Genomic DNA, 24,839 nt, shown 5'->3' with positions numbered 1-24,839 from the left:
AGATACATTTTTCGATATTTTCTGAAGAAGTGAACCGCTGTCCAATCAAATCGTTATTCATGCAATCGATCAAGTAGTAGTCAGACGGAGCAGTGTCTGGTGAATATCGCGGGTGGAGTAACACTTTCCATCCGACATTTTCCAAATAGGTTTTGACCGGTTTTGCGACATGTGGTCGAGCGTTATCATCGTGATAAATAAGTTTATTATGCCTGTTATTCCATTCTGGTCGTTTTCAGGCCAGAGCTTGCTTCAAACGCATTAATTGTTGTCGATAGCGGTGTCCATTAATAGTTTCACCAAGTTTTAGAAGTTCATAGTACACCACACGTTTCAAATCCCACCATATATACAGCATAACCTTTGCACAATGAATATCTCGTTTCGGTTGTGAAGGACCTGGTTCACCTTGCTTCACCCAGGCCTTTTTTCGTTTAGGATTCTCGTAATGAATCCACTTCTCATCACCAGTTACAATTCGATGCAAAAATCCCTTCCTTTTCTGTCTTTGAAGCAGCAATTCGCAAACGGTTTTTCTTCTTTCAACGTCTTTCTTTTCAATTCATGTGAAACCCAATAAGACATCTTTTGAATCATTCCTATGGCTTTGAGACGTTTGGAAACTGTTGTTTGCTCAACTCCAAATGCTTCTGCAAGTTCGTCCTGCGTTTGACACGAATCCTGATCAAGCAATGCTCTCAATTCTTCATCTTCAAATTCTTTTGGCTGTCCAAATTGCTTTTGGTCTTCCAAGCTGAAATCACCACCTTTAAACCGTGCAAACCACTTCTGACACGTTCGCTCAGCTAGAGCATGGTCACCAAACACTTCCACTAAAATATGATGACTTGCGGTAGCACTTTTCTTCATGTTAAAGCAATGAAGAATAAGTCCCCGCAAAAACACTTTATCAGGCACAAAATGCGCCATTTTCAGTTGAAGAAAAAATGTTGTTGTTTCCGCTTCAAGCAACTGACATATACTAAACAAGATGCTCAATGACAGTAGTTTTCAACGCATGTTTGCATCAACGAAACTATGGGACAATAAGCTAGTTACGCCATCTTTTGTAAAACCGCACGAATTAATTCCTAGACCAAATAATAATAATAATAGTGGTAGTAGTAGTAGTACAGAAAATTGAAGTAATAAGATTTTTTTCACATATTCAAAGTTTCGGACCTAAAACTAACGTGTTACTTTCGAAGGGGCAAGTAACGCGTTAGTAACTCGTTACATTTTAAGGGAAAGTAAAGTAACTTGCAACGCGTTACATTTTTACAAGTAACTTATCCAACACTGGTTTATTATTTCTTTTCAGGTGGTGAAAGTAAGTAAAAAGGTCACTCCAAATCGGGGTAATTGCTCTTTCGTCAAATTCAGTGAAAGGTTTAATTTATAAATGTAAAAAGACTTATTAATTTTGCGTTTGGCCGTATTGTTTCCTTTAAAAGTACATTAGGAATATTGTGTTTATTTTTCCTAAGATGTAATGGCAGTTCGGTTGATTGCTAGTCCTATTTACATGCAACTATTCTGGTGCAAATAGTACTTTTGGTTTCACCTATATATAATTTTTCACATTGGTACGTGAAATTGTAAATCCCATTGGTTAAAAATACTTTCATCATGTTTGCAGGAACATAGGGAACCAATGGAATGCTAATCCACTTCTCTGTAGTAACTTTGGTTGTTGAGTGCAAGACTTGTAAATTTCTTGTTTAACTGACTGTAACATTTGATTAACAAAAACTTTTAAAATTATTTACCTGTCCTATTTTTGTGAGCTACTATATTTTCTGATCGTGATCCTCGGGAAGGTCTGAGAGTAAAACGGATCTCCAAAAGTAAACTTTTTAAAATATACATTTTTTAAATTCATGATTGTGGTGACCAATTGGCCATCAAATTTGAAGTTTTGACTTAGTGAAATCAAGAAGTCATGCATGACCAATCTTTATTGTTAAGAGCCGTTCAGTTAATCAATTAGGATATACTGTAGAACATACTTAATGTATAGAAACGATACAAACAAACGATAGGTACGTATATTGTGTTAAAGTCAACTTCCAATTCCAACAATTCCTTATAAAGATGTCTCCAAAACACATCTCTAGGTGAAAAATAGTAAAGTTTTACACTTGTACTATGTTGTTTCATTTTATGTCGAGAATATAGTTTTGCTATAATAAATAAAGGACGAAATTTTCTCGCTTGCGATAAATCTACTTGTCAAAATGTTTAGAACGTTACCTGAAGATAACCTTGTTGAAACTAGAGCAGACTGACTTCTTTCTTGTGGATTTATTTTGGCTTCGTATACAAATAACATTCAATTTGCTCGAAAAATATTTTATTCTTGTCTTTATGTACAATGTGTTCACTTATGACAAGTCCATAAAGTAAATATAAAAATAATCATTAGATGTATTAAAAATTCTTCATTACTTGCTTTAATTCTAATATTTTGCTTGCAATCAGCATGTACCATCCTTTGCTTTGGCTTCTGAAAAAGGATAATATAGTACCTATTAGCATTTATTTTTTTTTAAAATAATATTAAATTTACTTAGTTTAATTATTACGAAACGTCTTTCATCAGAAGGAGAAATTTTAAGAAATTTTAACATTTTCTTACGCATTAGTAAATTCAAAATCAAACAGAATAATATTTCCTTTTCCACCTTTAAATAATATTAATAAAAGTTATTACACTTTTTGACGAAAGGATTCTCGTAATTTAAGTTAGCCACTCAAATTTCTTGAAACATCAATATCTTCTAAAACATTATTTCTAGTAAGGAAATATTCATATTGGTCATCACTGCGATTGACACATTTTGCTGTCAATTCGGAAACTTCATTACATTCAATTTTGATCTAAAAACTACCCTATTTGATGTTGCATATCAACTGCAGTCTTTCCCTCCCGCGTTTACTATATATCGTTATCTCTTATCACATTCCTAATCGTACGACTGGCGAATTCTTATCTTCACATATAATTTTTCTAATCGCTTTGTATCCCTTATTGCAGCATTAGTTAATAACTTTGTGTAGTATTATTTTGTAAAACATTAAAATTATCAACAGCTTACTGCACTCAAGTGTACTTTAATTACACGAAACTGTTCCGCAATCTCTGTTACCTTCGTCAGTAGATCTGGAGAACTTACTTGAAAATTTGCTTCTTATTTTCATATCATTCTTCAATACATTCCTTCTATCTACCTAAACCCTCCAGTGTCCTCATTACCAACCTCTTTTCTTATTTTCTACTGTCGTATTTGTTTTACCATTCTTCTTAACTTCCTTGCATTAATTGAACTGCCTGATATTCCTATTTGTATTTCCCTATTATTTCATATTCTTATTTATACTTCCCTATTCTTTCTGTTCTTTCATTGCCTTTACTTCTATGATACATTCTCATTTCTCATTGATTCTGATTTCTTTGTGTAATTCTCTATATTTAATTTGGAACGTCTTTATAGAGCAGATGCATCAAAATTTGTAACAAGTGAGTTAGAAAAATATAGGATACACCTGGCAGTTCAGGAAGTTAGATGGGGACGAAAGGGAATGGTGCAAACCGGAAATTTTACGTTCTTTATATAGGGAGGGTAATAAAAATCACCATCTATGAACAGAGTTTATCACAGGGTTCACAAATGAATAATATCAGCAATTAAACGTGTTAATTTTGTTAATGATATATTTTCTTTATTACTCTTAAGAGGTCTCATCCCGGCGAAATTTAAATACCGCTAATTTTACAGTAATTTTGCGATATCTTCAAATAGATAAAAGATAATCGAAATGTGGAAAAAGAGCGTCCTAGACAATATTATTTTACATGAAATACCGTTATCACGACTCACTTCTCTGCTTTCGATTTCGAGCTATTTTGAAAATCGGCATTTATTTTCGCGTTTCTAAACGGCTGAAAACGGAAAGCCACTAGGTTACTTGTAATAACGGTACATCACGCAAAATAATATTGTCTAGGGCGCTCTTGTTCCACATTTCAATTATCTTTTATCTATTTGAAGATATCACAAAATTACTGTAAAATTAGCGATATTTTAATTTCGTCGGGATGAGGCCCCTTAAGAGTCGGTAGTGGGACATTGTTGTACTAAATATATATGCTCAAACAGAAGATAAAGATGGTGATGCAAAGGACAGTTTTTTACGAAGAAGTAGAAAGTGTATTTGATCAACTCCAGCAATGTTATATAGAAACTTCTATTAGGGAATTTAAGTGCGAAAATAGGACGAAAAGATATTTTCAAACCGATTGTAGGAAATAAAACTCTGCATAACGAAACTAATGACAACGGCATTGGACTCAAACATACAGAAACCTTACCGTTAAGAACGCACAATTCCCACATCGTAACATTCTTAATAATACTTTGGCCTCTCCAGATAGAAAAAAAACACATAATCAAATTGATCACGTTTTAGTAGATAGAAGACAGTCTAGCAGGACCGTATCCACGGGGGGCTAGAGTGGGCCGGCGCCCCTAAATTTTCACTGACTCTCCTAAAATTTTCACGGTAGGCTTGAAAATGAACTATAATATGGTGATGAACTATAATATGGTTGAGTCTGGCCCCCTAAATTCTACCGGCCCCACTACATTTTTGGGCTGGCTACCGGCCTGCAGTCTAACATTATTGATATTAGAACGTTTAGAGAAGCTGACTGAGATACTGACTACTACGTGGTAGTAGCGATTATAAGAGAGATTATCGTTGAGAAAAAGAAATAATCAGCATCTGAAAACGGAGAAGTTTAATTTAAAGAAATTAGAGGAGAGCCATGCGAAAGGGGAATACCAGATTGAAGTGTAGAATACAGCAGCGTCATTTCAGATTTTGTTTAGGGGGGAAAACCCCTTATTGTAAGTAAAATTTCGCGTTTTTTACTGATTTACTACTATTTTATTGATGAAATCTATATAAATCTCAAACTCAGGGTGGAGGCAATTGGCCCTTGCCCCCCTCCCCTAAATGACGCCCCTGGTAGAATAGAATCTCGGTTTTAGAAGGTTCGCAGTGGACTAGTGTTGAGGATACTTGGGTTAAAATTAGGGATAACATTAAAATTTCAGAAAAATGGGGTACGAAATACATAGGAACAAACCATGTTTCGCCCAGGAATGCACTAAGCAAGCAGAGGAGAGAAAACAGGCAAAACTGCGTTGACTATAAAATCCAAACGATAGAAAAAAAATTGACATCAAGGGCAAACTGACAAACTTTTTAGAACAAAGAAACATGGTTTTTTGAAAGCTAAAATTTTTTTGAACTTGAAGATAAAGTAAAGAGAGAAAATAAAAAATATATTTGGGACGTGTATAAAGGCATCACTGAATTTAAGAAAGGGTATCAGTCTCATGCATACATATTAAAGAAAGAGACGGAACATATTTTTATGTACAAGGGTAGAATTTTGAATAAGTGGGAAGTCTTCTTTGACAATTTGCTCAACATGAAGCTAGAAAATAATGTTCATGGAGATAGTAAAAGGATTACAGCAGAACCGTATATATACGACAATATATTCCAAACTCTAACCGAACAGAAATAGAAATTGCTGTAAAGATATTAAAGAAATACAAATCTCCATGCGTAGACAAAATTCCTGCTGAGTTAATTTTAGCAGAGGGAAAAAAATTCTGGAACAAGATACACAAATTAATTTGCCTGATCTGGAACCAGGGCGAATTGCAATAAGATCAGAAAGAATCAATGACTGTTCCAATTCACAAGAAAGGCAACAAAACTAATTGTAATAATTATCGAAGCATTTCTTGTTTGTCAACATCCTAAAAAATCTAGATTATTTCCAATTTATAATCCAGTTTATTTTAGATTCACTAATGGAACATAAAATTGTTAAAAGCTGCATTGATGTAGTTTACAATGATTAAATTTCTCGTTTGCAGGTCGACTAAAAACTAAATGTGGATAAATAGGGGAAATTTATTTGCATTTTATTTTATTTTATTTTATTTTTTAGCATTTTGTTTGAAGTGAACTACGATATTTTATTTTACTAAAGTACTTTGCTAATCTTGAACTGTTCCATGGAAGCAATTTAGTTTTATTTGTTTGTTCCTGTACAAATAATCATCTTAGCTTAAAATCCTATCACCTCTCAAAACAGTAATTCTCCGGATATCATACTCGTAATTTATAATGATTAGATTTATAGTAGTTTTCAATAAACGATTCATGGAGATTATTCCTTAAGCATGGCTTCAACAAGTTTAAAAATATTTACAAAATAAAATGTTCACGATATTAAAATTAGATATTTGCATAAACAAATCTGAGTTGTATTTATTATTGGTATTATCAAAAGTTTCTTAAAGGTCCTCTTCGTACGTGTTACCGTGATAATTTTGTTCCGGTATCATATTGATAGGTTAGATCAGGCATGCACCCGTAAATTTTGTTTTGGTGATCCAAAGTCGATAGATTGGAGTGGGTCTAGATCTGATGGATCCTGTAAGTATATTCCTGATGCAGAGAAAACAAGTATAGTATTTATGAAAATAGATTTATTTGATAATGCTGCTTCTAGATTTCGGAAGATCCATTTGCACTTGTGAGATGACAATTTCGATCATTCCATAAAGTATACACGCAATACATGATATAATGCTACATATGAAATTGACATGAGAACATATACATTATTAGACCCTACCTAAAATTAGGCTCATTACTAGGAGGCCTAAGACCACCTGTTGCCCTCTGAAACCTGCAGTTGTTTATTAGTATATATATATATATATATATATATATATATATATATATATATATATATATATATATATATATATATATATATATATATGAATGTAAAGTGTACTCAAGTCAGTCCCCTAAAATGACCTCGGGCCCCCTGTGCTAATGTTCTGACTACGGACTTTGCTAGAATTATATTTTATGAAAATGAAATGTGTAATATCTATATAAAATGGAACATTGAGTGAAACAAAGATTGTAGACAATGACAAGTAGACTTTCTTTCTTTCTTTATAATTGGATGCATTATTTAGGGTTGCCAGATCTTCAGGCACCACTGGAAGTGTCCGGATTAGAAATGCATTTTACGGATCTACGGGCTAATGAACTAAATCTATGAACTTACCTATAATTATGTCTTCCATAATATTTTATATATATTAATGTTATACTGGTATATTGCCTTATAATTATCTTGTATTTAGTTGTTTATCATATTTTTATTGTAACAATCAAGTTTAGCTTTTCATTGTTGCGCATGTATTATCGCGTGGCAACAAGATTTAATGATTTGACAGAGGTGGAAATAAAACTTACAGTTTCGATGGAAATGAATTGTACGATAAGTTTTCTGTTTTGAAGTGTTTAATATCAAAACTTGATAGAAAGATAACAATAATTCTAAATTATGGAGTTCTATTTTCGGGAAAGCAGACGCATCAAACCTGTTCAAAATAATGAAGTACATAATCGATATACAGTAATACAATGTCGAACGAGTGTTTCGTGCAATGAAGACTTTTGTGATCAGATGATAATCAACAAACTTTGTGTTGGCCGAAATTTGTATCCAGATCAACTTGAAAGTGGTATGTCAAGATTTATTTTTAAAAGAACTCTTCTTGACGCAATGGCAGGTAAAAAGCGTTTATGATTACTAATTTTTATTTTCACTTAGTTCAGTATATTATTCGTATTGTTAGTAGCAATGGTGATGGTAGTAGTTATTAATAGTTAAAGCTAACGGTAGAAATACAGAGTCCAGCAAAAGGACCTTCCGTATTTGGAGGAGTGAAGTTGTCATGTCTTCAAAGAAGGACGGACTGGTATTGTTATTAATGACAACTCTGGTCCACAGCGGTAGACCAAGTATCTCAACCACTGACGTGACTGTGCTCGTGTGGATGAGCGTATTCGTGTGGACAGAAGAATAACATTACACTCAATATCAGGTGAGCTGGGATTACCATATGGGTTATGCAGAACATAACGATTAATGTCCTTAAGCATAGGAAAGTGTGCTCAAAATGAGTGTCAAATGCACGATCTGAGAACCATTAAGACAAACAGAATTGCAACGTTGCTGAATATCCTGCAGTGTTACGAAGCGGAGAGGGGAACAATATTCTTCACCAGATAGTAACTAGTGATGAAATAGTATTGCCTCTGTTCACTGCATTCAGGAAACAGGCATCCATGTAATGAAAGGATGCATCTTCCCCATGGAAGAAGAAATTCAAAGTGATTGCTTCGTCCAGGAAATTTTTTGTGCACTGTATTCTGGGAGTATCAAATGTACTACTGATCCATTATTTGAAACAGGGAGAAACCGTGAATGCTGAAAGGTATTGCAAAATACTTCTAAAGTTATGCGGTGCCATCAGACGAAAACATCGTGGTCTCTTCCGCCGTGGTGTGACTCTTCAGGATGATAAGGCGAGACCCCATTCAGCACAAAAAAGTGTTTAGTATATTGAGCGTTTACGTTCAGCGTTATTCAGCGTTCAGCGACTATAATGCACCTCCTATAGCTCTGACCAGCGCTTAGTGATTTTCACTTTGTTCCTGGTCTATAGCAGAACACTGCTGCCTCATAGTAGCTACGAGAACTTGTCGCTGTGCAACCCGTATGGAAAACTTTATCTACCATTGCGTTAAGTGCTTCAACAAAAAAGATGATTACATCGAGGTCTAGTGTTGAGTGTTCTCTGTCATTAGGTGTGTTGATCTTCCACCTGTGTGTTACACATAAGCCACGATATGTTTTGTAGCCTTTATTTTCTTTCATTCCCCATAATTGAAATTCATTTAAGTGGCCACTGAGAAATGAGGTTGATAGCTTAGATGATTGCCATGTGATATGTTGGTAAGTTAACTGGTCCATTTCCATTGAATGTATGTTACATAAAAGTTTTTTTTTTTAAAGCAGTCAAAGTAGAATTTTTGTGATAGGCCATTGAGATTGTTCGTACTTGCAGACGCGAACCTAGGATTTTATTTCTTAGAGGGTAGTTATATATATACGTGTATATAAGCTTATATATATATATATACAGAACGTATCATGCTTTTAGTTAGAGAATTGTTTTTCTCATATTGTAATCCAGTATTTTGAATATTTTTGAGCATTTGGAGGAAGGGATGATATATATCTTTCAATTCCCTGTGGCTTCGCCTCTATGCACTTGGGTGAAATGTAGAATGTCCTACCGTATATTTAAAAGCTAACAATGCCAGTATTTCGGTGATTCTTCGTAAAGCTAAATTTTGAGAAAAAATTTTAAGGGTTTTTACCCCATGTTGTAAGTATATTATCCGCATAATAGCGTGTTATTCTTTAACATTTGAAATATAAATATTGAAGAACAGTATTGTATTGTCAGCATAAGCCACTAACAAAATACACAAATTCTTTAAATGTCTGAATTTGAAAATTGAGATTTTGGATTTGTTTCCTTTTAACCAAAAACTACAGGTTTATATTCTTCAGTTGTTCCGAAACCTGATTGGGTAGTGATAATTCACTCTCACGCTTACAGATGAAAGAACAAATTATAGACACAGTTTTCGACGAGTCTGGAGACCTTATTCCGTACCAGGATATGCAACGCAACTTAAAATTTACAGAATTCAAATATAAATTTACAGAATAGTTATTCTCATCATTGCAAACAGAAACGCAGACGCAGCAAACAGTTATGGAATGGAATTGAGCTCTGAGCTATTCAGAATGCAGTATGGAGTTTGCAACCGTTCGTAAAACAATATTCTCCTTTATTATTTCCAATTTCCTGAGAAACCAATAGTTATAGCCAGGGATGATTGCAGAAGAGTTCTCCCTGGGAGTGTGTGATTTTCAATAAACGGGATGAGGAGGGAGTGATACTGTGAAAGTACTAATAATCCAGGTACAGCACGATCTGGCAGAATTTTCCTCCTAAGTCACCCCTAAAATTATAATGGGCTATTCACTGCTTAATAGTAATCAACGCAAAGTTTTTTTTTATTATAACACAAAGACATTTAGCACGTTCAAATTGAGTCACCCATAGCGCCAACTTAAAATAACATTATATTTCGTGACAGTTGAATTGATACCATGAGGAAGTAATTTATTGGGCGTATTTGTAAGCAATACTCTTATTATTTCATTAAATGTATTACCAATTCAATCTTCTTTTCTCTTTCCTTATAACGTTTTATTTTGTAGTAAAATTATACTTCTAGCAACGAATTGCTTTGCGTAAGAGTATTTGAATCAATAGCTTGGCACCAAACAAGTCTACTTTATTTGCACATGGGTTTATTGTATGTTAGTTATGAAGTACGACGGGACAAACAAATAACAAAACATGTTAAAAGTAAGTTTACAAGTACCGAATAATAATAATAGTTGTTTGATTCATGTAGAGATTAACATGCATTTTAAACACACAGGATATATGGAACGTGAATGTTGATGCTAACATTGGATTCATCCCACACAAAATTTCACCATAATTCGATGGAACGTGTATTTACCTTAGAGCCACGAGGGTCTCAACCATACAGCTATCACAGGCTCAATACCTCAATATATGTCAAAATGGCTCTCAAAAGCGGAAAATGATGTATATCAATTACAATGCAGCAAAATTTTGGTCTGGATGATTAGGGGTAAATTTCATATTTGGTAAAATTCTCATCAATTCATGTTCATAAGGTAACATATATGAAATGGATTTTTAAACGTTCAGATGTAAGAACACTTTAAGATACTTACTGGCAATTGCTTTACTTCCAGGTTTTGCAGAATTGCTTGCACCTCCGCTAGCAGAAGGTAGAGGTTTTGAGCCACTACTTGTACTTCCACTGCTAGAACCTCCACTGGTTGCAAGTCCCTTGGCAAGAGCACTAGGTTTTCCTTGAGTGCTTGTACTTCCACCACTAGGAAGTCCAGGTTTTCCCGAACTGATCGCACCTTCACTAGCAGAAGTTCCCGGTCTTCCCGTACTGCCGGAACTTCCACTGCTAGAACCTCCACTAATTGCAACTCCTTTGGCAAAAGTAAGAGGTTTTTCTTGACTGCTTGTACTTCCACTGCTAGAACCTCCAGGTTTTCCGAAACTAGTCGCACCTCCGCTACCAGAAGCTCCTGGTTTTCCGGTACTTCCACTGCCAGAACCTTTATCGATTGCTGTTGCCTTGGCAACAGAATTAAACTTTCCCTGACTGCCTGTACTTCCACTACCAGAACCTTTATCGATTGCCGTTGCCTTGGCAACAACATTAAATTTTCCTTGACTGCTTGTACTTCCACTTCCAGAACCTCCAGATTTTTCGACATTCCCGCTAGCAGAAGGACCAGGTTTTCCGGTAACGCCTGCACTTCCACTTCCAGAACTTCCTGATTTTTCGGCATTTCCGCTAGTAGAAGTTGCAGGTTTTCCGGTACTGCCACTGCTAGAACCTTTATTGATTGCCGTTGCCTTGGCAACAGCATTCGATTTTCCTTGACTACTTGAACTTCCACTTCCAGAACTTCCAGATTTTTCGTTATTTCCGCTAGCAGAAGGTCCAGATTTTCCGGTACTGCCACTGCTAGAACTTTTATCGATTGCTGTTGCCTTTGCAACAGCATTAGATTTTCCTTGACTGCTTGGACTTCCACTACCAGAACCTCCTGATTTTTCGACATTTCCACTAGTAGAAGTTGCAGGTTTTCCGGTACTGCCACTGCTAAAACCTTTATTGATTGCTGTTGCCTTGGCAGCAGCATTAGATTTCCCTTGACTGCTTGAACTTCCACTACTAGAACTTCCTGATTTTTCGGCATTTCCGCTAGTAGAAGGTCCAGGTTTCCCGGTACCGCCTGTACTGCCACTGCTAGAACCTTTATCGATTGCCGTTGCCTTGGCAGCAGCATTAGATTTTCCTTGATTGCTTGAACTTCCACTACTTGAACTACCAGATTTTTCGGCATTTCCGCTAGTAGAAGGTCCAGGTTTTCCGGTACTTCCTGTACTTCCACTGCTAGAACCTTTATCGATTGCCGTTGCCTTGGCAGCAGCATTAGATTTTCCTTGATTGCTTGAACTTCCACTACTTGAACTACCAGATTTTTCGGCATTTCCGCTAGTAGAAGGTCCAGGTTTTCCGGTACTTCCTGTACTTCCACTGCTAGAACCTTTATCGATTGCCGTTGCCTTGGCAACAACATTAGGTTTTCCTTGACTGCTTGTACTTCCACTTCCTGAACCTCCAGATTTTTCGGCATTCCCGCTAGCAGAAGGACCAGGTTTTCCGGTAACGCCTGTACTTCCACTGCTAGAACCTTTATTGATTGCTGTTGCTTTGGCAACAGCATTAGGTTTTCCTTGACTACTTGTATTTCCACTTCCAGAACTTCCTGATTTTTCGGCATTTCCGCTAGTAGAAGGTCCAGGTTTCCCGGTACCGCTTGTACTGCCACTGCTAGAACCTTTATCGATTGCCGTTGCCTTGGCAGCAGCATTAGATTTTCCTTGATTGCTTGAACTTCCACTACTTGAACTACCAGATTTTTCGGCATTTCCGCTAGTAGAAGGTCCAGGTTTTCCGGTACTTCCTGTACTTCCACTGCTAGAACCTTTATCGATTGCCGTTGCCTTGGCAACAACATTAGGTTTTCCTTGACTGCTTGTACTTCCACTTCCTGAACCTCCAGATTTTTCGGCATTCCCGCTAGCAGAAGGACCAGGTTTTCCGGTAACGCCTGTACTTCCACTGCTAGAACCTTTATTGATTGCTGTTGCTTTGGCAACAGCATTAGGTTTTCCTGGACTACTTGTATTTCCACTTCCAGAACTTCCTGATCTTTCGGCATTTCCGCTAGTAGAAGATCCAGGTTTTCCGGTACCGCCTGTACTGCCACTGCTAGAACCTTTATGGATTGCCGTTGCCGTGGCAACAGCATTAGATTTTCCTTGACTACTTGAACTACCGTAACTTCCAGATTTTTCGGCATTTCCGCTGGCAGAAGGTCCAGATTTTCCGGTACTGCCACTGCTAGAACTTTTATCGATTGCCGTTGCCTTGGCAGCAGCATTAGATTTCCCTTGACTGCTTGAACTTCCACTACTCGAACTACCAGATTTTTCGACATTTCCGCTAGTAGAAGGTCCGGGTCTTCCGGTACTGCCTGCACTTCCACTGCTAGAACCTTTATTGATTGCCGTTGCCTTGGCAATAGCATTAGGCTTCCCTTGACTGCTTGTACTTCCACTACCAGAACCTCCTGATTTTTCGGCATTTCCACTAGTAGAAGTTGCAGTTTTTCCGGTACTGCCACTGCTAGAACCTTTATCGATTGCCGTTGGCTTGGCAGCAGCATTAGATTTTCCTTGACTGCTTGAACTTCCGCTACTAGAACTACCAGATTTTTCGACATTTCCGCTAGTAGAAGGTCCGGGTCTTCCGGTACTGCCTGTACTGCCACTGCTAGAACCTTTATTGATTGCCGTTGCCTTGGCAATAGCATTAGGTTTTCCTTGACTGCTTGTACTTCCACTACCAGAACCTCCTGATTTTCCGGTATTTCCACTAGTAGAAGTTGCAGGTTTTCCGGTACTGCCACTGCTAGAACCTTTATCGATTGCAGTTGCCTTAGCAACAACATTAGGTTTTCCTTGACTGCTTGTACTTCCACTCCCAGAACCTGCAGATTTTTCGGCATTCCCGCTAGCAGAAGGAGCAGGTTTTCCGGTAACGCCTGTACTTCCACTGCTAGAACCTTTATTGATTGCTGTTGCTTTGGCAACAGCATTAGGTTTTCCTTGACTATTTGTACTTCCACTTCCAGAACTTCCTGATTTTTCGGCATTTCCACTAGTAGAAGTTGCAGGTTTTCCGGTAATGCCTGCACTTCCACTGCTAGAACCTTTATTGATTGCTGTTGCTTTGGCAACAGCATTAAGTTTTCCTTGACTACTTGTACTTCCACTTCCAGAACTTCCTGATTTTTCGGCATTTCCACTAGTAGAAGTTGCAGGTTTTCCGGTAACGCCTGCACTTCCACTGCTAGAACCTTTATTGATTGCTGTTGCTTTGGCAACAGCATTAGGTTTTCCTTGACTACTTGTGCTTCCACTTCCAGAACTTCCTGATTTTTCGGCATTTCCACTAGTAGAAGTTGCAGGTTTTCCGGTAACGCCTGCACTTCCACTGCTAGAACCTTTATTGATTGCTGTTGCTTTGGCAACAGCATTAGGTTTTCCTTGACTACTTGTACTTCCACTACCAGAACCTCCTGATTTTCCGGCATTTCCACTAGTAGAAGTTGCAGGTTTTCCGGTAATGCCTGCACTTCCACTGCTAGAACCTTTATCGATTGCCGTTGCCTTGGCAACAGCATTAGATTTTCCTTGACTGCTTGAACTTCCGCTACTAGAACTTCCAGATTTTTCGGCATTTCCGCTAGTAGAAGGTCCAGGTTTTCCGGTACCGCCTGTACTGCTACTGCTAGAACCTTTATCGATTGCCGTTGCCTTGGCAACAGCATTAGGTTTTCCTTGAGTGCCTGTACTTCCACTTCCAGATTCCCCAGCTCCCGCGTTTCCACGAGAGCTCGTTTGTTTATTTGTCGCTTTTTGTACTGTTGTTAAACGACCTGTTGTTTTGTATAATATAGTTGGTCGTTGTGTTGACGTATAGCGTGTAGTACTTTTTGTTTGTGATTTAGTTACGGATTCTTTCTGTGTAACTTTGTTACCCCCGTGATTTACCGCTTTGCCATTTGTTTTGTTTCCATTACTACCTGCAATGGCAACACTATTAGCTAATGCACTCGGTTGTCCTCGATTTGTATCATATAAATTAGAACTATTTTTGAGGAGACCTAAGTCTATCAGTGATTTTTCAAAATTTTTTAAATAACCCAAGTTGGACAGATCGTCGAGATTTGGCGCTGAAATTTTGGGTAGGCTGCTGTCATTTCCGGAATCATCTAATGCTATCGCAGACGACTGAGCGATTGCATCGTAATTTAATTCGGGGTAGTCATGATGGTGATGATCTTCCTTCTCATGTGAAGTATTGTGGTGATCCAAATCGTGATGGTGTTCATGGTCGTCTTTATCATGGGTACCTAAGAAACACAGAAATTTAAGAATTTGAGCATAAATTAGTGCGTATCTATACTACTAAGGAAACGGAAATGCAATGATACAATACCAAATAAAAGAGCGAATGTTTTATTTGTTATGAATGTTACCATATTCATACATTTTTGGAGATCTATTGCAATCCTCCATTTAATGAAATCTTCGCCTTACTTTGTAGGTACAAGAATTTTGTGTGTTATCGAGAGGAAATCGAATTTACGATCACAAGTATCAACATTTTCATTACGTTGCATGAGAACACTAAACTATAAAGCGAAACGAATTAACTTTAATTTAACAATGAAAACAAATAAAGAAGTATTTAATGAGGAACCGGCAAGAGAATGGGAACAAACCACGTAAATTCTTAATGCACCTTCGTATATATGTGTAATGTCGAGTTTATTAAACTAATAAAATCTGCACATGATATTATACTTTACAAATTGACTCAAATATATTGTGATGTATAAGAACACCTTCACTGGATCCGAATACGAATTTCCTAACAAGTGTAAATGAATTGTACTTCTTCCACTAAGTCCGACCTGCGAAGTGCGAAGACCGAGGCAAAGGTATGTCGATCAAAACATGCTGGAATACTTCTTCCGAAGTCGTACGAATGGAGCATTATCTGCACTCGAAGCGATGCAGTAGCCCCGTGTGTTGTAGACGTTAACGCTCTCGCCTTTGGTCCGAGCGGTCGCCAGTTCGATTCCCGGTGGGGACACTCGGTCGAAAAAGTGTAATAGCTTTTTCAGGCCAGCTTTCTTGAGTGAGATTTTCCAGGATTTCACTTATTCACACTAGGCAAATGCCGGGATGGTATCTAACATAATGGTCCCAGACCACTTCCTTCCTTCCCTTTCATCGGATAATGTGATAGCCGAGGGTCGTCATCCCTCATATGTGACGGGCTAAATGGCCTTCCATGCCAACAGCCAAAAAATCTAATTCCTAATCGAATCGATGCAGTTTCTAGCGCGGGATATCCCTATAGAAACAGTTACAAAATAAGAATAGTACAAATGATTTTGTATTTTACCACCTATATTTGATCAAAATATTTGTGTGAATTCAATATTTATACATGAGCGGAACATACTTCACAATTTTCACTCTTCGACCAGTTTACATATACGTGAGCGGCCACATACAAGTAATTGTGGAACATTTTATCTCTCTCTTAGGTTTTAACTAGAGGCAAATCCATATGGGTAGCAAGTATGTGGAATAATGAACACGATTAAATTAGCCTAGTTTATTTGTTAAGTCAAGTTTAAAAATGGCACATGTTACAGTTGAAGTTCGTCTGTGAATTAAGAAATTACAAACGCCGAAACGAGATTGATCGACAAATTTCTCTTCTATATAGCACGAAGAAGGCTACTAAGTTACATTATGAGTTTTTGGAGAGATGCACATTTCTATAAAATACAAAAAAACGAAACAAACTTTTGTAACACATGTCAAATCTTATGGAGTTTTTTGTACAGCGGGGGACACTTCTAAATGGTACAGCCATATGGAGGTTTACGGCTAAGGTGTACCATTTAGAAGTGTCCCCCGCTGTACACTATATAATATTAATAGGAATTTTCCATTGTGTCTACTCTATCATTGAGATTTAACAATTATAGGGGGAAACTATACAGTCGTGGGCATTATGATAGTGATGGGCACCTATGTCAGTTATGTTCAAATAATAAGACTCTGAGCGGCTGTAACGAGCTATTGACGACTTTCAAATGTTGGTAGGCCTTTCTTCTTTACGCCCACAGTTTGTCAATTATCTTTCTTCTTTTGTGTGTGTGGCGGGGTGTAGAAAGGCGCGCGATATGAAACGTTGTGATGGTTGTTGTTCATTTCTAAAGATTTCTTTTAACCAGGCAGGTGTACTGATTAAGGTTTTGTTTCATTATAATAAATTGGAAATTAAAATTTTGTGTTTAGAGTGATTATTAAATGATAAGAGCACTTCATGCTAATAAGATGTAAATCTAAATGAGTTTTGCTCTCAAATCATGAGGTGCTCACTACTGTATTTTAATTCAATGGGACACGACAGTGATGGGCACCTAATGCGGATAAGTATATTTTAACCCGAGAAAGCCCAGGGGGTGCCTCCGAGGCACCCTGGTCCACTTTTAATGCAATTATTCTTAATAGATGTTTCGTCGCGTGTCTTCCGCTCTAGAATTCTCCTATCTCTTTGGAATATGCCCCCTGATTGAGTTGTTCATACGTTTTCTTATTTTACTTCAGAAAAAATAGGGTTATTTTTTATATTGACGTAATGGCCCAAGGGGTGCCTCGGAGGCACTCTAGTCAATTTTTAATGCCATTATTCTTAATAGATATTTCGTCCCGTGTCCTCCGCTCTAGAATTCTTCATCTCTTTGAAATGCACCCTATTGCGTTTCCTAAACATTTTTTTTACTTTACTTAAAAAAATAGCGTTATTTTTTTATACAAACGTAAAGGCCCAAGGGGTGCCTCTGAGGCTTATATTGAAGTATGTACTTTTCTATATTTGATACTGTTCATTGTTTATTACCATTGACAAATGATTTCATAAGCAAAGTAGTGACTAGCTTTTCCTATTAATGACGGGAAATACAAATGGTCGCGGTGAGTTCAGGTAGCTTGTATATGCAGCAGGGAGCCTCAGAGGCACCCCCTGGGCCTTTTAAGGGTAAAATTAGCATGGGCTTTCTCGGGTTAATATATGATTTTTTGTCGTTATTTTAAGCTTAAAATGCATTTCAGGATGATGTGTTTCTTGCTCGAAAATTTCATAAAATTTAAAGGTTATTTCACAGTGATGGGCTCAGTGCCCATTACTGTAAACTCACTATGCCCATCACTGTATGTTTATATTGGATTAAGCCACGGCCTCTTTTGTTATACAATCCAGAATCTTGAAAGTGGCAACTGCGCAAATCGGCATGCCACAGACTATCCACCGTCAACAGTTGGCAGTCCACAGACTATTTCTCTACCATTTTAGCGAGGATCCTCCCTTTCTCTAGACATTAATGCAGCGAGTTTGGGTGGCCGGCTGTGGTGGGTGGATAGTCTGTGGAAGGCCAAAATGCGCAGTTGCCATTTCAAGACTCTAGCCTGTATAACAATAAAGGTGGCCGTGATTAAGCATAACAATAGAACTAGGCTTTATTTATAGAGACCCCTTTCTGAAAAAAAAAATGTACAAGGGAGTGTATAACTATGATCTCGGTATAAAGCCCATTATAATAAGGTTACTTAAGTAGATTTAAGTTTCTCATGTATCTGATTACATTTAATTTTAGGGAAAAGGGGAAAATCTGCACTCTTACCAATATGAAAGGAGAGGTTTCAACGCTTCGACTCAGCTAGATCTAGATCATAATACCAAAAAATAACAAGAAGAGGAAGCACTGCACAAACGTCAGTGTGCGTTGGAAGTCCGAAGCCTCTTTTTTCATGTTGCAAAGTGTACAGCTTTTTCTTGAAAATTAATAACAAGGCCCATTCATATTTATCACCATTGTGATTACATTTAAAATATAGCTACAGTCCTCGTGCTAGGAGAAACGCCAGTTACTTACGTTGTGGCCATTCTGCACTGGCTTTTCTCATGGCGCGAGGGCTGTATGTACAGTACTTACACGTGAAGTTATGGAGTATGAAATAGGCCTAGTTGGTTTTTAAACTGAACTCCGTGATGTAATGGCCAGTGTCTATCGGTGATTTTTGCATTGATACCTCGGATGTGATTGTGTCAGCACATCATTTGCCACTTCTGTTAATACCGGCTTTTAAGAAACTAACCACAGCGTTTTAATTCAGGTAGCTGCCCAAGTTAGTTCGCGGCGCTGAGTGAGGGCTGAATCATTTCCAATATTATTTAAATACAATTTACAGTTCCCAACATTCAATATCTGGTCAAACAGCAAAATCCGTCTTGATTTAACGAACTAGTATTTTCCTCATCAGATTATTTTGAAACGTACTTGCTATTTTAATTGCTAAAGGGGCATAAACCATGTAGAGAGCATCTTGTCGGCATATTTGGTAGAGAATTTTGGTACGCGAACGATAGGAAATACAATCGCATTCTCCAACTGTAATAGATGCTCCTGTAGTAAAAAAAAATAATATATATATATATATATATATATATATATATATATATATATATATATATATATATATATATATATATATAAAGCGTGTTCAAATCACATTCAGTTTCTGTGTATGTGTATTTGTTTGTATAATACATTAGAATAAAAAACTGGTAATTAATGTTGATTTTCTTTTTTTCTTTTCAGAAAATATGCCTAACAAAGGAAAATCGAGCTACACAAAAGAACAACTAACAGATGCCATCAATGCTGTGGAAAACGGTGAGAAAATTAAGACTGCGGCCCGACGATACAATGTTCCTCGGGCGATACTTCAACGGCACCTCGAAGGACAATCAAAGACCACTTTTGGTCCAAATCGTATATTAACATCAGAAGAAGAAACTATGTTAGTTAACTGGTTGTTTTTTCATCAAGTAAGAAGGGATTTCCCCGTCGAAAGGAAGACGTGCAGTCAAGTGTTCAAACTTTTCTACAGTCTCATGAGCGGAAAAACCCTTTTAAAGATAATATGCCCGGTACAGGATGGTACAAAGCTTTTCTCCGAAGACATCCTATACTAGCTACACGAACATCGGAAAGTGTAGCTATGCCAACTGCCTGTGTTAGTGAATCAAACATTCTTAAATGGTTTGAAGAAATTGAGCAGTACTTAAAGGAGAACAACTTATTTCATGTTGTTAAAGACCCTTCCCGAATTTTTAATGCAGGTGAAACCAATTTTCAATTGTGTTCTAAAAGTCAAAAGGTCTTGGCACCAAAAGGAGTAAAAAATGTCCACGAAGTTCTTAGCGGAAATGAAAAGCAATCACTTACAATACTTTTCACATTCGGAGCGAATGGCATAGTGTGTCCTCCAGTGATAGTATACAACTATAAAATACTTCCGGCCGATATCGCTGCATCTATTCCTGATGGATGGGGGTGGGGGTTCGATCGGATGTAGTGATACAGGGTGGATAAAGTCGGAAATATTTTTCGAATTTGTAGGAAATATTCTACATTCTTTCTTGGTGAAAAGTGGAACACAATTTCCAATTCTTCTTTTCGTTGATGGTCATAAAATTCATCTCACCTTCAGGTAAGTGAGCTGTGCTCCGAGCTGCAAATCATTCTGATCGCATTATATCCAAATGCTACCAGAATCCTCCAACCAGCAGATGTTTCGGCATTACGACCAATTAAACTTGCGTGGAAACAAGAAGTGTTGATTAAAAGTCATCAAAACCCTTCGCAAGCCCTCAATTATGGAATTTGCTTCCGTCTTAGCAGAGGTAATTGACAAGTGTATTAAACCAGAAACTCTTAAGAATGGATTTAAAGTTTGTGGTTTGTTTCCGTGGGCCCCAGAAAACATTGATTTTATCAAGTGTCTTGGTCGCAAGGAGAAAGATACAGTTGAAACTAGTGAATCTTCGAGTCGTTCGATCAATGGAAGTTTTCGTGATTTGACTTATGAGAAGTTTTGTGATTTACTTGGACCCTAGAAGTGTAACCAAATAAAACAGTTTAAATATAAAGCTGCAAATGGTTATGAAGAAAAATGTGAAGATTTTCGCCTTCTCTGTAAGATATTTGAAGAAGTTTCTAAAAATGAAACGCTCATAAGAATCCATACAAAAGATGAGTTGCCGTCAGATGAAGCCTCAAACTCACCAAGATTACAACAGACTAAAAGTCCTTTAGCAGAACAGCTTGAGGAAGTAAGCACTTCTCTACAGGTTGAGGTGACACTAGAAGAGCAAAACAGAATTACTGACCAGTTTAAAATGTATCCAATCAAGAAATCAGATATGCCGCTTTTTAAGGACTGTTTCGTATGGCCAGAAACGCCAAAGCGGAAAGGTCGCAATATTCAAAGATTCCCATTTGTAATAACATCAGATAAATAGAAAGAGCTGCACAAAGAGAAAAGAAATACAAAAGAAAAACAAGAGAAGGAGAAAGAGGAGAGAAAGAGGAAAAGAGAAGTTAAACACTCAGGTCCAGCTGGGAAAGTAGAAAAAAGACACGAAGATACTCCTAGTGTTAATCTATTTCCTGAACGTACAGGTATAACTGGACCTGATGTAGAAAAAATTACCTTTTGCCCCTCCTGCTAAACGAGTGCTTTTTGGCGAACTGCAAGAGAACAAAAATGAGGGAATTCATTCTTCTTCAGCATCCAAAGAAGATTCAAACATATTGAAAGTGAGGGTGTTGAAAAACAGTACGGAACAATTACGAAAGCGTAATTTTTTCCACATTCTGGCTTGTATAACCAGTGTGGTGAGAGTGTAGGACCTCGTTTACCACGAATGAACTGCAAACGCTGTGGACAGGCTTTTCATAAAGCTTGCCTTCATAAAGCTTGCCTTCTGTGAAGACACAGCCTGTGGAGAAGACTACGATGATGATATATTTTATTATATCCAGTGTTTGCAGGTCTTAGAGGAAACTGAAAGTGACAGTGGTTAAGCAAACAGAGTGCCTTATTTCATGAAAGTTCTTAATTTTTTAAAATTAAAATTGTTACTATAAAACTACAAAACATCAAAACGAGATGCTGTATTATGCATTTATGCAAGAAAGTAATGTATCTTGATATTATTCAATAATTTTAGAAATTTCTGCACAGGTGCCCATAACTATAATCAAAAGTGCCCAGCTCAGTCTCTGTAGGTCCCATCACTATAAAAGTTATAGAACTTATATAAAAGTTATAGAAGTTTTTAAATTACACGTACCCAATGTTACATTTTAGTCCAATATCATATTTATTTTAAAGCTCATGCTGTAACAATATTATTTAAAAAATATTAGATACATATGGTCAAACGTATAAAAGATAAATTTATTACTTAAAAAATGCCTCAAGGTGCACACGACTGTATCGTTTCCCCTATTTTAAACATATGAAATAAACGAGAACATGTACACAGTATAAGCAATTGGTAACTTCTCAATTAAGAGGGGAGACCGGCCGTACCTTTTACACCTCATAACATAATTAAATATGCGTAACTACAAGAATAATCTAAAATTCAATAAAAGAAAATAAAAATAAAAATACAGGAATAGGATTATGGCTGTTACCATCGAAGATCGAACCCATAACTATTAGTCTGGAGGAAATCCATCGAAACTAAAAATTTCAGTATGTCTAATGTTTCTCGGTGGTTTTTACCTAATTTGAGGGTGCTGAATCTGAATCTGCCGGGTGTACAAATGTACACCTTGAGCGTTTTGAGTAATTCAAGATGGCGGCCAAGATGGCGACTGTAAAATTGATAGGAATATTTTTGTATATTTTATCAAGATTGGTATCAAATTATATGTTTTTTGGGTTGCAGATTCCAATAATAATGTCAAAAATGTTATGAAATTGATACAAATCGAAGTATTCAATATGGCACCCAATATGGCGGCCGTAAAATTGACAAGAATATTTTTTGAGTATTGTATCGGCTTGGGTATCGAATTATATGTTTTTTGGGTTGCAGATTTCAATAGTTACTTCAAAAACCTTATGAAATTGATAGAAATCAATATATTCAATATGGAATATTCAGATTCGCGACCCTCGAGCTAGGTATATACTTAGAACAATATCTGATACACTGAAATTTTGGATTGGGTGTTGATGCTTTCTCCGTAACCGCAACTCACCTTGTTTGCGCTCCAGAACATTTTTTCCGCATTTTGGGCTTCTCTATATTTATTTACAAAACCATTCCTTTCTGCGTGCAAAAGAAAACAAACAACACAAGGTTAGGTTTGAAGATTTTCTTATATTTTTTCCTGGACGTTTTCTTAATCAAGAATTATGTTGCTGACCACATTAATGCGAAATATGTACATTTACAATACAAAATACCGATGTTTCTATGTTACTCCGCAACAAAATAATAAATATCACAAATCAGTCACTTGTCAGTCTTCGTCAGAAGAAGTATCCATGTTTTCGTCTTCTAGATTCCTAGTATTTTGACGTGTGAAGATATTCTGGCATCGTTTAGAAGCTTCACCATCGTTTAGAGGCTGACAATTGCAGAAGTCAGTGCAGCTATTATGATTTTCCACACAGCCACAACGTCCTTTACACATGTTTTCAGAAGAACAGCTGCAACTCACCATCTTTAAGATGTCTTTCGGTGCCATCACAGTTCTTGGTGGTACAGTAACTGGTTCCAATGTTTTGTTCAACTCATCACGATACCACCAAAAATGTGTCGGATCCGTGTCTGGTGGGTCTGGTTTATCTGTTTGTTTCCAAATACAAGCCTGGAAATGAGCTCTTTTTACATTTTCAGAAAATGCCTCCGTAGTTGGTGGCAAGCTCTTCAATTTCGGGATATGTACGGCAGACTTCTTTGACAATTTCTTCAGCCAGACATCTCTTTTGACATCAGACATTGTAGGGCCAGTTATCCTACTACCATAGCAAGAAGCTATAAACTCAGTTGCCTCCTGAATCACATCTGCAAGTAGTGATGTCTTATTTCCAAGCTTTTTAAGCTCCTTCCCACTTTGTAGTACTTTCATTGCCTTCTGCTTTCCAATGCCATAAAGAGTAGGAACTGTATCGCAGCCAAAAAGAGAGTGAAGTGCTAGTAAGTTTGAAACAATATCACGGTGTTTGGACACAGACAATCTAATGTCAATAACTCCTCTATGACTTTGAATTGCCTCCATAAAAATGTTACAAGTAAGTTTTTGTGTGTGGTAGTGGTGCATCAGGAGGAGAACATCCGTGTCGTCACTAATTACATTTATTGTACAATTTCTGTCCAACTGATTGCCTACCATCACTACTTGTATGATAATTATGACATCAGCCTCTTCGAGAGTGTTTTTCATATCTGGACGTTCCTTGATACAATCAGCAGTTATTTCTCTTGTAACATCTTCTGGTCCAGTGATGAATAGACTTTTGGTGGAATCTGGTGGCAACCCTTCTCTCATTATATACTTGCAGATCAGCCGTACTAGTTGTACTTTATTCTTCGTAACATTCAGCACAACTTGTTGGGAGGGCAAGGATGTGTTGAAAGACAATTTATGATACCTGCTATATGTTGATCCTGTTCTGACGCTTCTTATTCCTCCTTTGGTGCTGAACTCCTTGTATTTGTCAAATATCGGGTACACGTTGCATTTGTTCAATTTTTCAAGCACATATGACCGATACAATTTTATGAAGTCAAGAACAGTTCCGTTAGATGGCCAGTTGATCACCCACAAAACAGCACAACTATCAAGTATGATAGCATCTTCGTGCTTGTACGATCTCATAGACTTCTCTACCTGTAATATTTGTTTCAGTTTTGACTTACTTTTGCAGAACCTGGGAGTCCCACATTCATCAAACAAAGATGTGGAGACAGCGGCAAGCTCATATGAAATCACTCTTTTAGCATCAAAATCTCTTGTAGATATGAGACACATTGCACGCGTGTACAAATGTTCTGTGTCAATGACACCAATATTAGCTGTTCTTTTGACGTCATCGCAGGAAACATTACGAACCGTTGTTTAGATTGGATCGTGAAAACCAGTTGGTAGT

General features: G+C 37.1%; 2 protein-coding genes across 3 annotated transcripts in view; one reads left to right on the top strand and one right to left on the bottom strand.

The window, feature by feature from the left end:
* Window positions 1-2,344: 2,344 nt before the first annotated feature.
* Window positions 2,345-24,839, bottom strand: part of LOC145683930 (uncharacterized) — a 65,147-nt gene continuing 42,652 nt past the window's right edge. The window contains exons 3-4 of the mRNA XM_081755615.1: window positions 10,808-15,148; window positions 2,345-2,506 (exon numbers count right to left, since the gene is read on the bottom strand). Coding sequence (XP_081611741.1) covers window positions 2,478-2,506; window positions 10,808-15,148 — 4,370 coding nt within the window. The 3' untranslated portion in view covers window positions 2,345-2,477. The remainder of the gene's footprint in view (window positions 2,507-10,807; window positions 15,149-24,839) is intronic.
* Window positions 7,352-24,839, top strand: part of LOC145683932 (uncharacterized) — a 35,648-nt gene continuing 18,160 nt past the window's right edge. Inside the window, exons 1-2 of one of the 2 annotated variants that reach the window (XM_081755618.1) lie at window positions 7,352-7,682; window positions 19,481-20,486. In XM_081755618.1, coding sequence (XP_081611744.1) covers window positions 7,454-7,682; window positions 19,481-19,857 — 606 coding nt within the window. In that variant the 5' untranslated portion in view covers window positions 7,352-7,453 and the 3' untranslated portion in view covers window positions 19,858-20,486. Of the gene's footprint in view, window positions 7,683-19,480; window positions 20,487-24,839 lie in introns of those variants that run through there. The other variant, XM_081755619.1, reaches the window with a different exon arrangement.

The sequence above is a fragment of the Thermobia domestica genome, chromosome 4, assembly GCF_964235325.1.
Source record: "Thermobia domestica chromosome 4, izTheDome1.hap1.1, whole genome shotgun sequence".
NCBI classification, from domain to species: Eukaryota; Metazoa; Arthropoda; class Insecta; order Zygentoma; family Lepismatidae; genus Thermobia; species Thermobia domestica.
This window is presented reverse-complemented; position numbering and strand designations above follow the sequence as displayed.